The following is a 20,604-nucleotide window of genomic DNA, read 5'->3' as shown; positions in this document are numbered from 1 at the left end:
TACAGATTCAATGCCATCCCTATGAGCCCCAGCTGACTTCTTCATAGAAAGATAAGCTGATTCTACTATTCGCATGGAACTGCAAGGTGCCCAGAAGAGCGAAACCCTTCTTTTTCAAAGAAGGACAAAGGAGGAGGACACACACTTGTTGATTTCACACTTTCTACAAAACAACCGTAGTCACGAGAGTGTGGTATCAGCACAAAGACAGACATAAAAATCAAAGATCAGAGGAATACAACTAAGAGTCTAGAAATAAACCAGGTATCCATGGTCACCTAATTTTTGACAAGATGGCAAGACTACCCAATGAGAGAAAGCATAATCTTTTCAACAAATGGTCTGGGACAACTGGATAGCAACATGCAAAAAAGAATGAAATTAGATTCTTCCTCATGTTAACATGAAAAAATTAACTCAAATGGATCAAAGACCCAAAGGTGAGAACTAAATATATAAAACCCTGGGGGCACCTGGGTGGCTCAGTCTGTTAAGTGTCCGACTTCAGCTTAGGTCATGATCTCACGGTCCGTGAGTTCGAGCCCCACACGTTGGGCTCTGTGCTGACAGCTCAGAGCCTGGAGCCTGCTTCGGATTCTTGGTCTCCCTCTCTCTTTGCCCCTCCCCCACTTGTGCTGTCTCTCTCTCAAAAGTAAACATAAATAAACATAATAAATAAACAAAGTATAAAACTCTCCAAATAACACACAGGCATAAATCTCCATGTCCTTGGACTGGGCAATGGTTCCTCAGATATGACACTGAGAGTATGAGCAACAAAAAACTAGAAAAACTAGACTTCAAAACTAAAAACTTGTGCTTCAACAGACACCATCAAGAAAACAAAACAAGCCAAAGAATGGGAGTAAATACCCGGAAATCATGTAGCTGATGGCGGCCTTGTAGAATATGTAAGAATTCTTACAATTTAATAATAAAAATACAAATAATCCAGCTAAAGACAGGCAAAGGATAGGAATAGACATTTCTCGAAGGAAGTTACACAAATGGCCAATAAGCACCAAAACGGAGGCTTTAAATCATTAGCCTTCAGGGAAATGCAAATCAAAACTGCAATGAAATACCAATTCACACCCACTAAGACAGCTAGAATCGAAAGGTCAGCTAACAAATGTTGGGGAGGACGTGGGGAAATTAGAACCCTCATACACTGCTGGTGGAATGTAAAATGGTGCAGCCACCATGGAAAGCACTCTGGCAGTTCTTCAAAGAGTCACCATATGACCCAGAAATTCTACTCCTAGTTATATATCCAAGAGAAATGAAAACATAGAAGCTCACAGAAAAATCTGTATATGGATGTCTACAGTAGCATTATTCATAATGGCCAAAAAGGTAGGAACAACCCAAATGTGTATCAAATGATAAGTGGATAAAAATGTGGTATATCCATAGGATGAAACATTATGCAGCCATAAAAAGGAATGAGGTACTGATACATGTTACAACTTGAATGAACCTTAGAAACACACTAAGTGAAAGAAGCCAGACACAGAAGTCCATATATACGCTTCCATTCATATAAAAATCCAGAATACAAAAATGTATGGAGACAGAAATGAGATTAATGTTTGCACAGGGCCGGGATGTGGGAAGCTGAGGGTGATAGGTGGGAGTGATAGCTAAAGGATTAGGGGGCTTCTTTTTGAGATTAAAAAAAAAAAAAATTCTAACATTCACTGTGGTGACAGTTGCAGGTATCTGTGAATACACTAAAAGCTACTGAATTACACAGTTTAAATGGGTGAAATGTATGGCATAGGATTTATATTCCAACAAAGTTCTTTAAAAAAAGCAGTGAAAGGTATAGAGTCAAAAACCTGTTCTCTGTTCCTATTCTTTAGGGGTTATAAACATAGTCAACAATTTCCTGGGCCCCTTGCTTGATATTTTTTCTAGGGATGGATATTTTTTCTACCATGGATAGCATATATTTGCCTAACCACGTTGATTGCAGCTTTTGTGTCCTCCATCTGGAACCATTTACTTACCCATCTTTAGTGACTGCATGATTTTCTACCATGTGTGTCCCCTACTAATGTACACCCAGCTTGCTCCTGGTGTTCACTATGAGAAAAGGGTGCAGGGAACATTTCTGCATATACACTTTTGTATTCCTGTGCAGGGATACAGATTCAAACAATGTTTACAGATACACCGATTTTTTTTTCTTAACATCATTAGTACCAAATGAAAAAAATGACATAATTTAGACCTGATGTTGGTTATTAACTGAGTTGACTGTGGTTTAAGTGCATTCTGTTAGTGTCCAGCTCCCCACACAACAAAGACAGCAACTCACTCTTTTTCCCAGACCTGGGCCTTCTGGAGCCTCTCTGTATCATTATAGTAATTATTGACAGGAAAGGTAATCACAAGGGCTGTGGCATTATTGTAATTTTGATCTGAAAAGGAAAAATGTGACAATAAGAAAATAAGAAGTGTGCAGAAAATTAGACACGAGGGAAAATTACATGACAGCCAGGTAACTGATTTCTCACAGGTGCTGTAGACTGTACTCTAAAAACAAATCACAAGTTCACTGACGTGTCTATGTAGCTCAGTTAACGAATAAAAAGGATGCTGTATCTGGTGTAGACAGAGATTCACTCAGGAAGGGTAACTTCTTTAACTAAATAGCACGTGCGTGGTAAAAATTTCCATCAGAGCAAAAAGGTGTTCATTGTCTCTCCTTCCTCAATCCTTAGTTCTCCTCCCCACACTGTGGCCATCTGAACTATTTCCCAGAGATACTCCACACATGCACAAGCAAACACCTGTATTCTTCCCTTTCCTTCTTAGTCACACAAATAGCGGCACGCTGTTCTGCACATTACATTTTTAATTTATATCTTGGAGATGGCTCCATTTTAGGACATAAAGAGCTTCCTTATTCTTTTTTCTACTGTATCATATTTTCTAGTGTAATTTAACCAATCTCCAATTGATGGACATTTTTGCAATTTTTAAAATTATGAACAAAAATACTACAAAGAATAATCTGATATTTTTCACGTGTAACAACATACATATTTGCAGAATCAAATCTTACAAGTAATGAATCAAAAAGTATGTGCCATTCTAATTTTGATAAATTCCTCCAAAATGCCCTCCAAAGAGGCTATCCTGTTTTTCCATTTCTTTACGTAGCAAAATATCTACTGAGACCCTGCTTTGTGCCAGGCATTATTTTAGGTACTATGGATATATACCAGTGAACGAAAGAGAGGAAAACCCTGCATTCTTGGAGCTTGCATTCTATTCTAGGAACCATATACACTTCCAGTAACACTGGGGTCCTCTGCACCCCGCATTGTTTTATCAAACTCTTATGTCTTGCCCCCTCATTAGGGGGAAAGATTGAAGTGAGATGCATTTCACTATCTAGGAGTGAGGTTGAGCATTTTCCCCATATAATTAACAGCCATTTGTATTTCCTTTGTTAACTTTCATATGGCTTTGGCCACTTTTCTTTTGGGTTGTTAACCTTTTCTTTTTTTCACCAGAGCCTTCATATATATTTATATATAATTTTTTTTTTTAGTTTATTTATTTTTGAGAAAGAGCACAAGTGAGGGAGGGGCAGAGAGAAAGAGAGAGAGAGAGAGAGAGAGAGAGAGAATCCAAAGCAGGCTCCAGGCTCCAAGCTGTCAGAGCAGAGTCCGACACATGGCTCAAACTCACAAACTGTGAGATCATGACCTGAGCCAAAGTCAATACGCTTAACCAACTGAGCCAACTGAGCTGCCCAGGCACCCCCCCAGAGCCCTTCATATATTAAGGGCACACTATCTGTTATGTATACTGTTTTTTCCCCGTCTAGTTTGTTGCTTGCTTTTTCTTTTTAACTTTATGGTGTTTGTTTTCTACATAGGAATTAAAAAAAAAAAAAAAGTGCTGATTTGCATCTGGCAATGGAAGAGAAACACTTTTTAAAAAATGTTTATTTATTAACTGATGGAGGGGGAGGGGCAGGGAGAGAATCTCAGGTAGGATCTGTGCTGTCAGTGCAGGGGGACTCGATCTCACTAACTATGAGATTGTGACCTGAGCTGAAATTAAGAGTCAGATGCTTAACTGCCTGAGTCACCCAGGTGCCCCAGAATTTTAAATTCTTATGTAGTCAAACTCATTAATGTTTCCTTTTGTGGCTTCTGGGTTTTGTGTCTTGCTTAGAAATGCCTTCTCCATTTAAAAATTATCAAAAAAATTCTCCCTGTATCTTCTTCTAGATCTTTAATAAGTTTCACTTCTTGTATTTCTTACATTTAATAACTTTCCCTCCTTATATATCTGAAGTTTATTTGGATGGAAGGAATGAGGTATGAGATCAAATTTAATTTTGACAGCTATGGCTCGCCAGTTGGTGACACTGTCTTTTCCCCACTAATTAGAAATGCCATTATATGAGGCGAGGAAAATTTAAATATAGATACAACTTCTCCCCTCCCATTGGGGAGGAGAACAACATCTATTTGACCTCTTCTGTGGGCGGGAGGAAAACCTGTTGAACTGCCTATTTTGGCTTTGGACGCCAAAGGTGTTACCTGAATCGTTACCCCATCATACCTGGTACAGTCTGTTCTAAGGTGCTACTGGAACCAGTAAAGAGCAAACCAATCACTCCTCCCCCTACAAGAGTGTCTCAATCCTCAACTAACTGGTTGAGGAGGAAGAACCAGATCAACTTTGCTTCTTTTTCCCCACATCCCACATATCATCTCTCCATGAACACTTTGACACTGAACAATGAGTTACGTGGAAATGAACTACTACATGACTCTGGGGAAGAGTCTTTAGCTTTCGACAGCTTCCCAGAATGTGACCTTAAGAAGGCTAACACCAGGGGCGCCTGGGTGGCTCAGTTGGTTAAGCGGCTGTCTTCGGCTCAGGTCATGATCTCGAGGTCTGTGAGTTCGAGCCCCGCGTCAGGCTCTGTGCTGACAGCTCAGAGCCTGGAGCCTGTTTTGGATTCTGTGTCTCCCTCTCTTTGACCCTCCCCCGTTCATGCTCTCTCTCTGTCTCAAAAATAAATACACGTTAAAAAAAAAAATTAAAAAAAAAAAAAAAAAAAAAGGCTAACACCATCCACTTCTTTTACATCCAGAACAAAACCCAAAGCCAAAGCCCAAAGAGAGAATGTACTTGGGATTTAAGATAGGGAATTCATAAGACTGTTCAATTTATGAAATCTTCATAATCAGCACCTGTTAGTGACAGAACCAAAACTACTTCACCTAATAGGAAAAGAGGAAGCTCCTCTTACTTACCATCATAGCCTCCTAACACAAGCCACGGGAACACTGGCCCACCGAATGTACCCAGGCAAGGATCATGGAGCAAACTGGTATCGTTCAGAGAGGCAGGAGCCCTGAGAAGTGTGGAAAACAACTCCCAGTTACAAGACTCAAGACATCACAGAGACCTAAACATCTGCACGACAAACAGTTAAAGAGGCCGATTATATCCTAAGCATGATGTGGGCTCTGTGCATTATTCCTCAGGTGAATAATGCAGTTCAGCACTTGCCTTTGGGAGCTCAGAACCACTGAGTGAGAGACAGGCAAAAAGAGCACGATGTGGTCATTATCGCTCAGGGCAAGGTGCACGTGGGAAGGGATGTCACACGGTACATGGAGCACTAATAGAGGAAACTGCCACCGAATGAGCGAGAACAGGTACAGGCGAGAAGAGAGCAACAGGATGGCAGTGTGAGGAACCACACCAAGTCCTGTCTACAGCAGGAGGCACCCACAAAGGGGAGGACTTCAGAGGGAAGGGATGGGGCTGGAAAGAGGGAGGGACAGACAATAAAAAAAAAGGGTGTCATACGCTGTTTTACAAAGAGAATTCGGGCGGCAAAGCAGAAGAAGGGTCTGGATGTGGGAAAGAAAGGGGAGGAAGAGCCCTCAGACCAGTCAGGAGGTCTGTGCAAGGGCCCAGACGAGGGTAGTGCAGTGGAGGAACCAGCATCTCAGGACACATCCTAAGCCAGAACTCTGCTGGGCACTTGTTCAGATTCTCACATATAACCCGAACCATGGCCCTTCTGAGCCCACAGCTGATGGGCTCAGACCCTAAGGGGTCAGATCACCTGCTTGGGGCAAACAGGCTATGTGGACACAGCCAAAGGCCAAGTCCCATTGTCCCATACGTCGGGCTTGGGAGCTCATCCAGAAGGTTAAAATCCATAAGAATTATGTGAGGCAGGTAAGGATGGGGAAGGATGCAGATACAGCCTCAAGCTGACACAGGTGCCATCACACGACACGGGGGTATGGGGACAGTAGATCTGTGCTTGGTTCTGGGTGCACCGGGTGTGCCGTTCCTGCAGGACCTCTAGGGCAAAAGCCCACGTAGAGCTGGAGGGTAAGGAGGGAGGTGAGAGCAGGAGACACAGAAGGGCAACCACGCAGCACACAGAGCCACACGTGGGAGCGAAATGGCCCAAGGAGCGCTTCTGCACTGATCTGAACCACACCCTGCCTCAGACTAAACACAAGCCTCACGCACCTCCCTCCCTGTCAAAATTTTGTTGACTTTCATTTTGTAAGACCGGAAGTAAACAGCTTTTTCCTTTAAATATAAAAACCGAACAAGTTTCACTTTTTTTTTCCAGTTGTCAAATTGCCCATGGCCACCCTATACCATCCACCCTATGGAGAATGGGCGTGCCCTTACTGTTTTACAGGGAGAGCTCAGATTTTTAGAGGCGAGCTCCTTGAAACAGAGCAAACCGGGCTTAATCGGCTAAAGAGTCACACCCCAGTAGCCTAAGTAGAACTGAAGACCACCAAACCAGACCAGATATCAAAGTAGCTGGCTCCTGAGATGGGGTTAGCTGACAGCACACTCAAAAGTGACAAGGAATAATTTCTCTGTCCCTGCAGTGACAAAACAGCCACGGTGATTGTCTGGCTGAACACCGGTCTCCAGGCTGGGTCAGGGCCTGCAGGGACAGCAGGCCCACCAGTGCAGACTGCTCTTCCTGCTAGGGGCACAGGCCTCCCTGCTAGGGGCACAGGTCACCAAAGCACAGATGCTCCGTGACCAGTGCACACGACAAATGCCGCCTGCCCAGCTAGACGTGCCTCCAGCGGGAAGCAGATTCAGTGCTCTCCAATCTGAACTGCACACCAATCCTGCCCTCACTTCTCAAGGGGACGCTGCATTTTCAAAAACAATCTGACATCGTGGTAGAAGTTTATAGTTGCAAGACAAGAAAAAACACTAGAGGCTTCTATTCTTGTACTGTGAGACCAGTGGCGGTGTGGCATGTGGTTTCCAAATCAGGCATGAGTGAAAGGCCATTCCTCGATTATACATCATGAATGCTCCATGAGCGCTCCCACCCCAGGGCCTTTGTGCTTGCTGCCTATCTAATCGGAACACTTTTCCCTGCGATAATCACAGGCTCCCTCCTTTCCTTTCTGTCTGTGCAGGTCTCCACTCTACCTAAAGTAGCACGCCCCCACTGCCTTCCATCTCCTCGTCGGGCTTAATTTCTCCAGAGCTCTCCTCTCCACCTGGCATCAGGGCAGGTATCTATTCGTTGTCGGTCTCCCTCCATCAGAGCATGCGCTTTGCAGGGCAGGTCCCGCTGCTTGCTCACGGCTAGGCCTCTGGCACCTACAACTGTGTGCAGCAACAGCAAGTGCTCGAGGGCTGGTGGGCCGAATGATGACCGTCTCCTGCCACGTACCGTACACAGTATAGCAAGTGCGTGTGGTAATCTGCATACACAAAGAAGTCATCTCCTATTTCATGGTCCAGCATGGAATGGCTGTTCTGGAAGTAATTTAACACGCTCAGAATGGTGCAGTTCTTGTTATAGGGTGACAGGGGGGCCACACAGATGTCTTGAAGTGTCACAGTCTCATTGTTATAAGATGCAGTGATATTTTCGATGGCAGTTTGTAAGTCAAGAACCTGAAAGAATATTTTAAAAATAAACAAACCCAGAAACACATTGGATTTCTCTCAGATTGTGACTGTTATTGCCCTGACAGGTGAGAAGATAAAAAGTATTTGCAGAGGGGCGTCTGGGTGGCTCAGTCGGTTAAGTGTCCGAGTTTGGCTCAGGTCATGAATCTCACAGGTTCAGGGGTTCAAGCCTGCATGAGGCTCTGTGCTGACAGCTCAGAGCCTGGAGCCTACTTAGGATTCTGTCTCCCTTCCTCTCCACCCCTCCCCCACTCATGCTCGCTCTCTCAAAAATAAAATAAACATTAAAAAAATTTTTTTTTAAAGTTATTTGCGGAAAATCCTTCCTCACACAAGGGAGAGGACTAAGACGTGCTATGGTAAAATATCTGACGACACCAAAGGCCCACTCTTAAAAGACAGCAAGCTGGGATGGAGACCCTCCTGAGAGGTGTCCAGAGAGACAGGGAGGGGACCCCAATACCAGGACAGATCTCAGGGCAGGATACATGCATATCTCGCATTCTACCCTTCTGCAGCAATAACAACAGGGCCGCAGAGGGGAGACCGGGGCAATCTGCCTGGTTCTCTCGACATACCCTCTTACTAACAAAATATCACCTACTGCCTTGTGCTATACTAGGATTATTTACGTATATCCCTGGGGTTCCCAACAGAGACTACATTCCTGGAGGTAAATGACTACGTTGTGCTTCTTTTGCAACAAGCTGAGAAAAAGAAACACAGGGTTACTCAGTGGAGAAAAGATTTTGTCATGTCTTGAGACCATTTTGATGTTTTTCAAGATACCAGACTTTCTGTAGGCAAGAGCAATATTTAAAGGAAAAATCATGCGACTGAGCAACTGTTCATTAAAAAAATAGGAAGGATGCCATTTATTCACAGACAGAGTTCTCCAGGTCAAGTGTGACAAGGGAGAACGGGAAGGGTTAAAGGCCTCTGTAAGAGAACGGGATGGATCTCGTTCCGAATGCACCTCCTACCAAATGCAGGCCGGGGCCTACCTTCCGGAAATGACAAATTCATTCCTGCAGCGGCGGACCAGCAGTAGCTCCTGCCTCGGTCCCCAGCACAGTGTTAGAGAGGCTTCATTCCTTTGGGTCCTGGCACATTACTTTTCAATTGCCAAGGGAAAAATTTAATAAGTTCCTAAGTAAATTATAAATACACTCTGCTTCAACAGAGAAATGCTCCTCTCAGTTTCAAGAAGCAAGACCTGCCATATGAAGGAAATATAAAAGCAGTCTACAGTAAAATTTTCAGGAAGTTCAACATCCACCATTCGCTTTCTGGAAAAGTAAATGAAAAGCATCTTTACCTTTTTTTTTTTTTAATTTTTTTTTTTTTTCAACGTTTATTTATTTTTGGGACAGAGAGAGACAGAGCATGAACGGGGGAGGGGCAGAGAGAGAGGGAGACACAGAATCGGAAGCAGGCTCCAGGCTCTGAGCCATCAGCCCAGAGCCTGACGCGGGGCTCGAACTCACGGACCGCGAGATCGTGACCTGGCTGAAGTCGGACACTTAACCAACTGCGCCACCCAGGTGCCCCGCATCTTTACCTTTTTACTGTTGAGATTTTCAAGACATACCGCCACATTCAGCCCCAACCCCATGTCAAGTAGAACTGGTCAATATGTCAAAGCCAGAAAACAAACCACCCGGCTTCCCAGAACGGATTTCTGCTCACAGCACGTTACCTGGTGCAAGATCGCGAGGTCAAGCGGAGGTCCGAAGGGCACATCGGATCCTGAGGGGTACGGCTGGTAAGTGTGTGCGCTGGTGTGGGGGGCCTGGATGATGAGCTGCTCCGTGCGGAAGAAAGGCCCAAAGTGCGTGTCAAAGTACTCTTTCTCGAGGCGCGCCTGGCTGCTGGGAGCTGACCACAGGTCAACTGGATTGGTCGTGACCCGCACAAACGCCAGGCCTGAAGAACAGGCGGCAATGAAGGCCAGGGAGAAGAAGATGATGGGGCCCGGGTTTCGGACGCAGAAAGAGCCCCACTGTGAGAAGAGCCGCCTCAGACAGCCCTCAAATGCCGCACCAAGCGCGTCGCAGCAGGACGCCTCCCCTGGAAGAGCGGGAGAGGAAGGGAGGGTGGAGGTTAAGAGCCAAGCCATTCCTGAAAGTCGGAACAGGGAAAGCGTTAGCTACTACCACAGGGTCTGGGAATAGTGTCCGCACAGGGATGGCACAAGATCCGCCTCCCTCCCGTCGCACACCCTCAGCACCTATCTGCTCAGGAAGCCACCTTCCTTGCCTGCCCAAGGTGATGGCGCCTGCCACCCACCCCACAGAGGAGCGATGCTCACACAAAAGCAAAGTTCTCTGAGCACTCTGTCCAAGGCACTTCCCATCCACCTTTGTGGCTATGCCTGCCCCTCCACAGCTCTTACCCCAGTCCCTAATTATCCTCGGTTCCGATCTGCCACCCTGACTAGACTGCTACTACCACAAGGGCAAGGACCTGTCTGTGTTGGTCACGGCCGTGTCCTTGACACCAGCACAGTGCCTGTCCCAGAACAGCACATCAACATTTTCTGAGGAAACGTGCACTCATGCAAACATAATCCTAACCATTTGAGTACAAAAGTGCCTACCTCTGTCATTGGCATTTACAGAGAAAGCTATGTTGCTATCAATGGGGGTGTACTCGGAGACAAAATAGCGTTTTCTGAAAAACAAAAGCACATAAGCAGTATTAGTGGATATTTGACATAATGAGGCTGTTCCTCTGATAGTCCCGTAGACCTATTAAAAGCTCACTTCTTCATCCTATTTCCTTCTTGCCTAATCGCCTCCTTCTTCCCCCAGGGTCCCTTGCTCTAGGTCATCCTGCTCACCAGTCTCAGGAGAAAATTTAAGACGGTATTAAAAACAAGTTGATAAAGGGTAATTTCACCTTGCAGCCTTCATTTAGATTTAAAACTTCAGGTCCTTTAGAAACACAGTGAGCACTAGGGCGACTGGGTGGCTCAGTTAAGCGTCCGACTTTGGCTCAGGTCATGACTTCACGGTTCATGAGCGCGAGCCCCGCGTTGGGCTCTGTGCTGACAGCTCGGAGCCTGGAGCCTGCTTCGGATTCTGTGTCTCTCTCTCTCTCTGCCCCTCCCCCCGCTCACGCTGTCTCTCAGTGAACACAGTGAACACTGCTGTGCAGCAGCAATGGGCACACCTGGCGCCTGGAGCATCACTCTAACATCAGTCTCCAATATAAGGAACCAGGGATCCTTGCAGAAGAGGTGGATTCCAGGGCTGGCGCGGGGAAAATACCAGATGAGCCTGGAGCATTTTGTGATTCCAGGAAATAAGAAAGGCGAGGGCACGTTAAAAAACAAAACAAAAACAAAAAACAGAGGAGTAGGGACCATGATGTAAATGTAATTGAATAAATAAGTAGAGCAGGAGGGATAACGGTCTATACAGAACAAGTGTAATTAGTAAATGAAGAAGAAATGAGGGAACTATAAAATCAACAATCATCACTAGGCAAACACCACAGTAGTAGCTGCAGATAAGATCCCCCAGTGGAGGCTAAAATCAGGGGGTGACAGCTTTAGGAGAAACAAGGTATTAGGAGTTCTGACCCATCTCTCCTAAGATATCTATCAGTTACAAAGGGAGAAACAGTAACTTTATGGTAGAGAAATGCAGCAGAGACCCCCTTTATCAAGTGATCAAGGTTAACATTACCAGGGAAGAGACATACTGAGACCAGGTACGAGTGATATGTATGATACACTGAGAAGGACACATCGATTCTGTGATAATCTTGTCAGAAACACATAACCTCAACCTAATGAGAAAATGTCAGCTAAAGCTAAGCGGAGGGACATTCTACAAAATAACTGGCCAGTATGTATCGAAAGTGTCAAGGCCATAAAAGAAATGGAAAGACCGAGGACCTGTCACAGACCGGGGGAGGGTGGTAAACAAAAAGTGGGCGTGGAGTGGGGTCCAAAAACAGAACGAGGGTGTCAGAGGAAAAGATGGTGGTATCTGAATAAAGTTTGTGGCTTAGCTAATCATACCATACCATTATTTTCGCGGTTTTGATAATTACACGGTATGGCTGACGTAAGCTGTAACATTAGGGGAAGCTGGGTAAAGGATACATATGAACTTCTACTATTTTTTGCACCTTCCTGGTAAGTCTAACATTATTTCAAAACAAGTTAAAGAAAATGTACTGTCCTAATCAAGGTGCAAATATGTAAAAGGATTATAAGCACTGCATTGAATTAGATTTGAATCAGATTCAGCTCCTCCTACTTTCTGTTAAAGAATGTGTGGTTAATGCACAGTGCTTTAAATCACTCATCATTTTGAACAAATCAATGAAACCAACTTCACGATCTAACCAGGCCTCTGATTGTTTACCAGTTGAAAGCCAAAAGCAATTCATGGAGACCGGTATTCACGTGATATTTGTTTCCTGGTTTAGTTAAGCTGGAAGTACCACTTGAATAATCTTGCTCTTCTTGCCCTGGGGAATAAACAAAACTGCTCACCTGTAGCACCACAAAGCAAAAAATGCTCCAAAAAACACAAGCAAAAATGCCATGTAGGTGATCCACATGATGACATACATGGCGTCCAGGCCCAAGATTCTCCAGGGCACAGGAGGCGGTGGGGGCTGGGGCTTTGGGCCACAAACAATTGAGCAGTCCTGGCAGCTGCACGGCCCGGTGACCTCGTCCACAGACTCGTCACAGCCCTTGGTGGCATTGTTCATGGGCTCCATCCCATGGGTTGGAAGATCTGCGGGGAGGATGGGGTTGAGTAAATACCTCAATAAAAAAACTACAAAGCTTGTATTAAATTATATTTGAACCTAGTGATAAGCACACTGACATACAGAGCATGACCATAAGAGTAAAAAGGACTGGAGGTTTCTGGCTGATCAAATGGTGTGTTGCCGCTTAGTCCTGTGAAATTTTAAGTTACTTCAAGTAATTTTGGGCACAAGGTTTGTTGCTGAGACCAGAGTGCCCCACATTCCAAGGGAAATCTCCACTGAGGAGCGAGTCTAACATCATTCCAGAGCTCCTAAAAATGCCTTTGTAATGCTTCAATCTTTTTTTTAAAAAGAAAAGAAACAAAACAAAAACCCAGGCTCATTCATTCTTTCAATGAGGCAGCAACACCGGAAGGCAGTTCCTCCTCCTCCATCCTCCCTGCCAGCCCCCTAAATTAACCAGGGGCAGGGGAAATGTTCTAGTTACCTCTCTCACTGGAGGGAAAGTCCAGGAACCAGTTATCTGAATTTGTTTACCTTCCTATTGTAGATTAAGGTTCCTGGGCTTTAAAACCACATCATAAATACACCAAACTTGGGAGTCTACCTGAAAAAATGGGTGTGATGGTGAAAGGTGCCTGGCCGTTGTCCTTATTGAACATGTACTCAATCCAGTTAGTGGCATTGCAGGCTTCGGCGTCCTTCCCACACAGCAGTCCCAGGGCTTTGTCATTACTGGAGGGGGCCTCCACGTCCCGGCAGGCATTGTACATGGCTGGCAGAGGAAGAAGGCAAAAGTACCGAACACCATGCTGAGAAGATCTTACCAAAGGCTTCTCAAATGCGAATTTAGCCATAAACACTGCACTCCAAAGCCACGGGCTGGTAGGAGGGACAGTAAACACTAAGGGCAGGAGTGGAGACTCACCACTCTGCAAGTAACATGCTGGGCTAGATTCCAAGTAACTTAAACATAAAAGCAAACAAGAAAGGCATATATCACCCCCACGTAGCTCACAGTAGCTGGGAGAAGTATTACCACCACTGGAGAGAAGAAGGGACTAAGGCTGAGGAAGGAGAAGTAAGAACCTTAGTGTCTCTTCAGTCAATGAAGCTGGTTCCAGAAATCTGGGGTAGGAAACTATACAGCTGAAGAGTTTGGAACTTATACGGGAAAACTGTTTTTAGAGGAGAGGTCACATATGAATGAACCTAATACTAGTCGCTCTCTTGGCTTTATTTTAGTACATATAAAGACAACACACAAAATAAGAATAATGTGACACTTTGCACATAAAAAAGTAGTACTAATGGATCCTATATTAACATTCGTTAACCAGTCCCTACTGTAGAGGCCGCTTTCAGGCAAACAGGCTTGAGCAATGGAATGTAGAAAAGGCCCATCAGCTGACCCACCTCAAAATATCCATAGGCCCTAACTAACCAATGGGCTACTTGCAGCTGAGCACAGTTACCCAAAAAGGGAGAATTCCAGGGGCACCTGGGTGGCTCAGTCAGTTAAGCTTCCAGCTCTTGGTTTTGGCTCAGGTCATGATCTCAGGGTTTGGTTCATGAGTTTGAGCCCTGCTTGGGAATTCTCTCTCTCTCCGTTTCTCTTCCCCTCCCTGACTTGTGCTCTCTCTCGCTCTCTCAAAATAAATAAATAAACTTAAAAAAAAAAAAAGGGGAGAATTCCATATATCGCTATGCCTCCACCTCCTCCCTCTTTAAGAACAGCCTCCACCCACTACCTCACTGCAGACGGCTTCTTTCTGTCCTGCCCACCACTCCCTTGTGGCGTATTCAATAAACTTCTATCGCCTTTGTTCTGCCTCACGTGAATTCTCTCACCTTCCCAGCCACGGGTTGCCAGCCCATCATCACCCTACATTTGGGGGCCCCCATCCAATGGAGAGATACCTCATTTAGATACCACACCTACTTGTTACAAACTTCTTTGGATCCTCTTCCCTAAACTTTAAAGAGACGCTGATAAATTCACCGTGTTTAACCCTCACTCTTGAAAGGCAGTTCAGATAGAATGACTTCTTTAGAATTAGGATTATTCTATTGCCTTCTGGCCTCTATCACTGCTGGTAAGAAAATCTCCAACTGGCATTCTTTTGAAATGATTTGTATCTTTTTTCTACTTATTTTTAAGACACTTGTCTTTGGAGTTTTATAGTTTTTTTTTAATTAAAAAAAAATTTTTTTAATGTTTATTTTTGAGACAGAGAGAGACAGAGCATGAATAGGGGAGGGGCAGACAGAGAGAGAGACACAGAATCGGAAGCAGGCTCCAGGCTCCAAGCTGTCAGCACAGAGACTGACGCAGGGCTGGAACTCACAGGCCGTGAGATCATGACCTGAGCTGAAGTCGAATGCTTAACCGACTGAGCCACCCAGGTGCCCCGAGTTTTATAGTTTTTCTATGCTGTATTTACATATGGATTTTAACAGCTTTACTGAGATATAATTACATACCATACAATTCAACCATTTGAAGTTCCAATTTAATGGATTTTAGCCCATTCACAGATAGGTGCAACCATCGCCACAGTCAATTTTAGAACATTTTCATCACCTTAAAGAAACTCTGTACTCTTTAGCTAATCCTCCCTCATCTCCCTCCCCCCCCCCAAGCCCTAAGCAACCATTAATTTATTTCTGTCTCTATAGTACATTTGCTTACTTTGGACATTTCATATAAATGGAATCCTATAATATGTAATCTTTTGTGGCTAGCTTCTTCCACTTAGCATGATGGTTTCAAGGTCCATCCACATTGTAGCATATATCATTCCTTTCTGTGGTGGCATAATATTCTGCTGTACGAATATACCACATTTGTTTATCTATAAATCAGCTGATGGATATCTGGACTGTTTCTACCTTTTGGCTATTAAGAACAATGCTCCTATAAATGTTTGGTTACAGTTTTTGTGTGGACATACGCTTTTACTTCTCTTGTGAATGAAATGGCTGTGTCATATGGTAACCCTATGCTTAATTCTTTCAAGAACCGCCAGACTGTTTTCCAAAGCGACTGCATCTTTTTACATTTCTACTGGCAGTGTATGAGGGCTCTAATTTCTCCACATCCTCCTGACACTTGTTACCTGACCTTTTGCTTCTAGCTGTCCTGATGGGTGTGAAGTGTATCCCAACTGTGGTTTTGATTTGCATTTCTCTGATGACTAACGATTTTGAGCATCTTTTCATGTGCTTATTGGCCATTTGTATAACATCCTTGGAGAAATGTCTGTTCAGATCATTTTCCCATTTTAAATTGGGTTATCTATTACTGAGTTGTGACAGTTCTTTATATATTCTAGATACAAGATTTTTAATGATTAAATAATTTGCAAATATTTTTGTCTTTTCTTGATGGTGTCCTTTGAAGCACAAAACTCTGTTTTGATCATGTCCCAACATATCTGTTTTTCTTTTGTTGCTCATGTTTTTGGTGTCATATCTAAGAATCCATTGTCAAATCTGAGGTCATGGTTTATTCCTATGTTTTCTTCTAAGTGTTTTCAGGTTTTGGCTCTTACATTTAGGTTTTTGACCCATTTTAGTTTTTGTTTATGGTGTGAGGTAAGGATTTAACTTCATCCTTTTCCATGTGGCTACTGTTTCCCCAGCACCATTTGTTGAAAAGACTATTCTTTCCCCATTGAATGGACTTGGCATCCTTGTCAAAAATCAGATGACCACAGATATATAGGTCTAAGTTGTATCTCATTGTCCTATATGTTTATTTTTATTCCAGTACCACACTGTCTTTTCACCAGCTGGTAGTAAATTTTGAAATTGGGAAGTATGAGTCCTCCTATTTTGTTCTTCTTCTTCAGGATTGTCTTGGCTATTCTGGGTCCCTTGAAATTATATGAATCTTGGAATCAGCCTATCAATTTCTACAAAGAAGCCAAGTTGGGATTCTGACAGGGATTGCACTGAATCTGTACATCAATATGGGAAGTACTGTCATCTTAACATTTTTAAGTTTTCTGATCCATCAACATGGAGTATCTTTCCATTTACTAAGATCCTTTCTTTTAATGATGTTTTACAGTTTAATGGTGATGAGTGTAAGTTTTACACTTCTTGTTAAATCCTAGGTATTTTATTCTTCTTGATACTATTGTAAATGGAATTTCCTTAATTTCACTTCCAGACTGTCCACTGCATATGAAGACATACAACTGATTTTTGTGTATTTTCTTTCTTTTTAATTTACCTGGCTTCAAGATTAATTTTTCTGCCCCTAAGTCTAAGGATTCATCTCTCTTCCAATCTGGAAAACCCTTGGCCATTATCTTTTTACTTATTGTTTCTCCCCAACTTTTTCTTTTCCTTCTCTGGAGCTCCTCACATTATCCCACATGTCACTTCTTTAATGATCCCAGATTGTCATAACTCTACACTATTTTCTAGGTAATTCTCTCATACCTTCCAGCTCACTATTTGGTTTTCACGTTTTTATTTTATTAAATATTTTAAGCATACAGAAAATATGGAGAATAATACAATTCTCATTTATTTAGCACCCAGCTATATTAATCTTGTTTTTCATTTGCCCCAACATTAAAAAAACCAAATGCTACAGATACAGTTGAAGTCCCCTGAATACCCTTACTTAGGAATACATTCCCTTGCTTAAGGTAAAACCACAACCCTGAATTTGATGTTTATCTTTCCCATGCATATTTGTGTACTTTCATGATATACTGTATACATAGATATGTAGTAGTGTTTAATATAAACATACTACATCTATCCTGTGACATTTTCAATTTTTCAAGTACTTCAAGTCAGTGATGTAACTAATTCATACGTTTTAACAGTTTTAAATATTCCATTATAGATTATGACTATGCTCCAAATATATTTATCCATTCTCCTCTTAATCAGCATTTAGTGCCTCAATTTAGTTAATTTAATAATGGACTTTTTATTTAAAAAAAATTTTTTTTAATGTTTATTTCTGAGAGTGAGAGAGACAGAGAGAGAGAGAGAGTGTGCGCACACGTGCACACACACACAGGAGACAGAGGGGGAGAGGGAGACACAGAATCCAAAGCAGGCTACAGGTTCTGTGCTGACAGCTCAGAGCTCGAACTCGTGAACTGCGACATCATGACCTGAGCCGAAGTCAGACACCCAACTGACTGAGCCACCCAGCCGACCCTATTAATGGCCTTTTTAAAGAGGAGTTTTAGGTTCACAGTAAAATTGAGCAGATGGTATAGAGAACTCCCACACACCTCCTGCCTCAACACAAGCACCTCATTACTATCAACAGCACCAGAGTATATATATATTTGTTACAGCCAATGAACCTATAATGACACATCATTGTCATTCAAAGTCCACAGTTTATTTCAAGGTTCACACTAGGTGTTATATATTCTATGAGTTTTGGCAAATGTATAATGACTCATATCCACTATTATAGTATTAAACAATAGTCTCCCTGTCCTTAATATCCGCTGTGCTCCTCCTTTCTTCTCCTAGTACCTGGTAACCATTGATCATTTTACTATCTCCATAGTTTTGCCTCTTCCAGAATATAATAAACCTGGAATCATACAGTATGTAGTCTTTCCAGATTCACTTCTTTCACTTAGTAATATAGATTTAACATTCCTCCATGTCATTTCATGGCTTGATGGCTCATTTCTTTTTAATGCTGAAGGATATTCCATTGTCTGGGTGTACCCCAGTTTATTTACCTACTGAAGGACATCTTGGTGTGAATTATGAATAATGCTGCTACAACATGCATGTAAGGGTTTTTATGTGGACATACATTTTCAATGCTTTGGGGTAAATGCCAAAAACCATGATTGCTGGATTATATGGTAAGAGCATTTTTAGTTTTCTAAGAAATTGTCAAACTGTCTTCCAAAGTGGCTGAACCATTTTGCATTCCCAGCAGAAATGAATTAGAGTTTCTGTGGCTCCACATCCTCACCAGCATTTGGTGGTGTTAGTGTTCTGGATTCTGGCCATTTTAACAGGTGCGTAGTGGTATTTCACTGTTGTTTTAATCGGGAATTCCCTAATAACATACAATGTTGAGCATCTTTTCATTTGTTTATTTGCCATCCATTATCTTCTTTGGTAAGGTGTCTGATCAGGATTTGTGTCCACTTTTCAATCAGGCTATTCATTTTCTTATTATTGAGTTTTAAGAGTTCTTCATTTATTTTGGGGTCTGTGGGTGGCTCAGTCGGTTAGGTGTCCGACTTCAGCTCAGGTCATGATCTCACAGCTCATGGGTTTGAGCCTCGTGTTGGGCTCTGTGATGACAGTCCTGAGTCTGAAGCCTGCTTCAGACTCTGTGTCTTCAGCCTGCTTCAGACTCTGTGTCTTCCTCTCTCTGCCCTCCTCCGCTCGGGCTCTGTCTCTCTCTCAAATATAAACAAACATTAAAAAAAAAAAAAAAGTCCTTCATATATTTTGTTAAGAGTCCTTCATGAGATGTGTCTTCTGCAAGTATCTTCTCCCAGTTTGTGCTTGTCTTCTCATTCTCCTGATGTCACCAATTTTTGACGACCACAAAAGTGCCACAATGAATGTTCTTATATGGTTCTTTGTTTATGTGCATTAGGAGTTTCTCTATGGCAGGCATCTATGTAAATGGAATTTCTGGAATGAGGGTATATTCATCCTCAACTTTACCAGGTAGTGCAGAACGGTTTTCAAACACTCCTATTAAGTTATGGTTGCCAATGGTGCAGTATATTAGTATTCCTATTGCTTGGACATCCTACCAAATCTGGAATTGACCAATTTTTACATTTGTGCCTGATGTGTGAAATGGCAGCTCACTGTTTTAATCTGTGTTTCAGTGACTGTTCTAGATACTGTTTATAAATCTTTTCACTTATGATTTCTGCTTTTCCTCTAGTCTAGAACACTTTCTTATCTTAAAGTCATAAATATACTCTGTATTTACTTCTAAAAATGTCCAAGATTAGGATTTTTAATCTATATACCTTTAGTATGATATACAAAGATAAAAATTAGATGATCAATTTTATCACACCATGTATATACTATCCACCCTTCCTTTAATGATTTGTAACAACACACCTGTTATATATCAATTTTCAATAAGCATGGTTCTGTTTCTAGACAGATGATCTCTCTTCATACAGTCAGGATGCTTTTTATGTCATATCTTTTGGTAGATTTATTCCTACATAGCTTATTTTATTGCTTTTGTGATGGAGACAATCTTTTAATTAATTATTTTAACTAACATTAATTTATATTTCATTATTTTTTATTATTTACATTTTCTATTAAATTTTTGGTTACATTTTTAAGTGATCATTACAATTAAATCTGTATGTTGTTCTTATATGATGAATTCTTCTCTTATTTTATAGATGTTCTTGGGCACATTCTTTATTCAGCGGTGTTGAATCTGCTATTTATCTTTCAGTTCATTTAAGTGGCTTTTTCTTATTAATAGAGCCAGCTGGTTCTAATTCTAATCTTTTCATTCTTTTCCCCTTGTGTTCTATTCTTTCAGGACTCTTTCAATTCAATCATTTTCTACAAACACTAGATGGTCTTTCTCATACTATCCTATGATTTCTAGTTGTTATGGATCCTTTTCCCTACTGTGGTATCTGTTTACTCTCCCTTATAGTGATGTATGTCTTGAGTCAAATCTCCCCTCCTGCTTCCCTTCTTCATTTCCACCCTTCCACACTCTCCCCTCAGTTTTGCAATTAACTCATGAAGTTACACAATTCATGTCCACTAGAAATAAAGTTCTAATGGCTTCTAAGATATACAGAAAAGTAAACTTGCACACACTAAAAATTTCCATGTGGGAACTTACAGTTAGGAAGGGATAAAGCAAATACTTCAAAAAAGATTGTT

The 20,604-nt window shown here is 42.3% G+C and overlaps 1 protein-coding gene across 2 annotated transcripts in view; it reads right to left on the bottom strand.

Annotated features, from left to right (window-relative positions):
• Window positions 1-20,604, bottom strand: part of NPC1 (NPC intracellular cholesterol transporter 1) — a 54,396-nt gene that overhangs the window by 13,374 nt on the left and 20,418 nt on the right. The window contains exons 5-11 of one of the 2 annotated variants that reach the window (XM_030336624.1): window positions 13,310-13,477; window positions 12,476-12,725; window positions 10,565-10,638; window positions 9,665-10,086; window positions 7,724-7,950; window positions 5,292-5,392; window positions 2,324-2,426 (exon numbers count right to left, since the gene is read on the bottom strand). In XM_030336624.1, the coding sequence (XP_030192484.1) occupies window positions 2,324-2,426; window positions 5,292-5,392; window positions 7,724-7,950; window positions 9,665-10,086; window positions 10,565-10,638; window positions 12,476-12,725; window positions 13,310-13,477 (1,345 nt within the window). The remainder of the gene's footprint in view (window positions 1-2,323; window positions 2,427-5,291; window positions 5,393-7,723; window positions 7,951-9,664; window positions 10,087-10,564; window positions 10,639-12,475; window positions 12,726-13,309; window positions 13,478-20,604) is intronic. The other variant, XM_030336625.1, reaches the window with a different exon arrangement.

The sequence above is a fragment of the Lynx canadensis genome, chromosome D3 (genome assembly GCF_007474595.2).
Source record: "Lynx canadensis isolate LIC74 chromosome D3, mLynCan4.pri.v2, whole genome shotgun sequence".
Taxonomy (NCBI): Eukaryota; Metazoa; Chordata; class Mammalia; order Carnivora; family Felidae; genus Lynx; species Lynx canadensis.
Note: the sequence above shows the minus strand (reverse complement) of the source record. Positions and strands in the feature narration are given on the sequence as shown.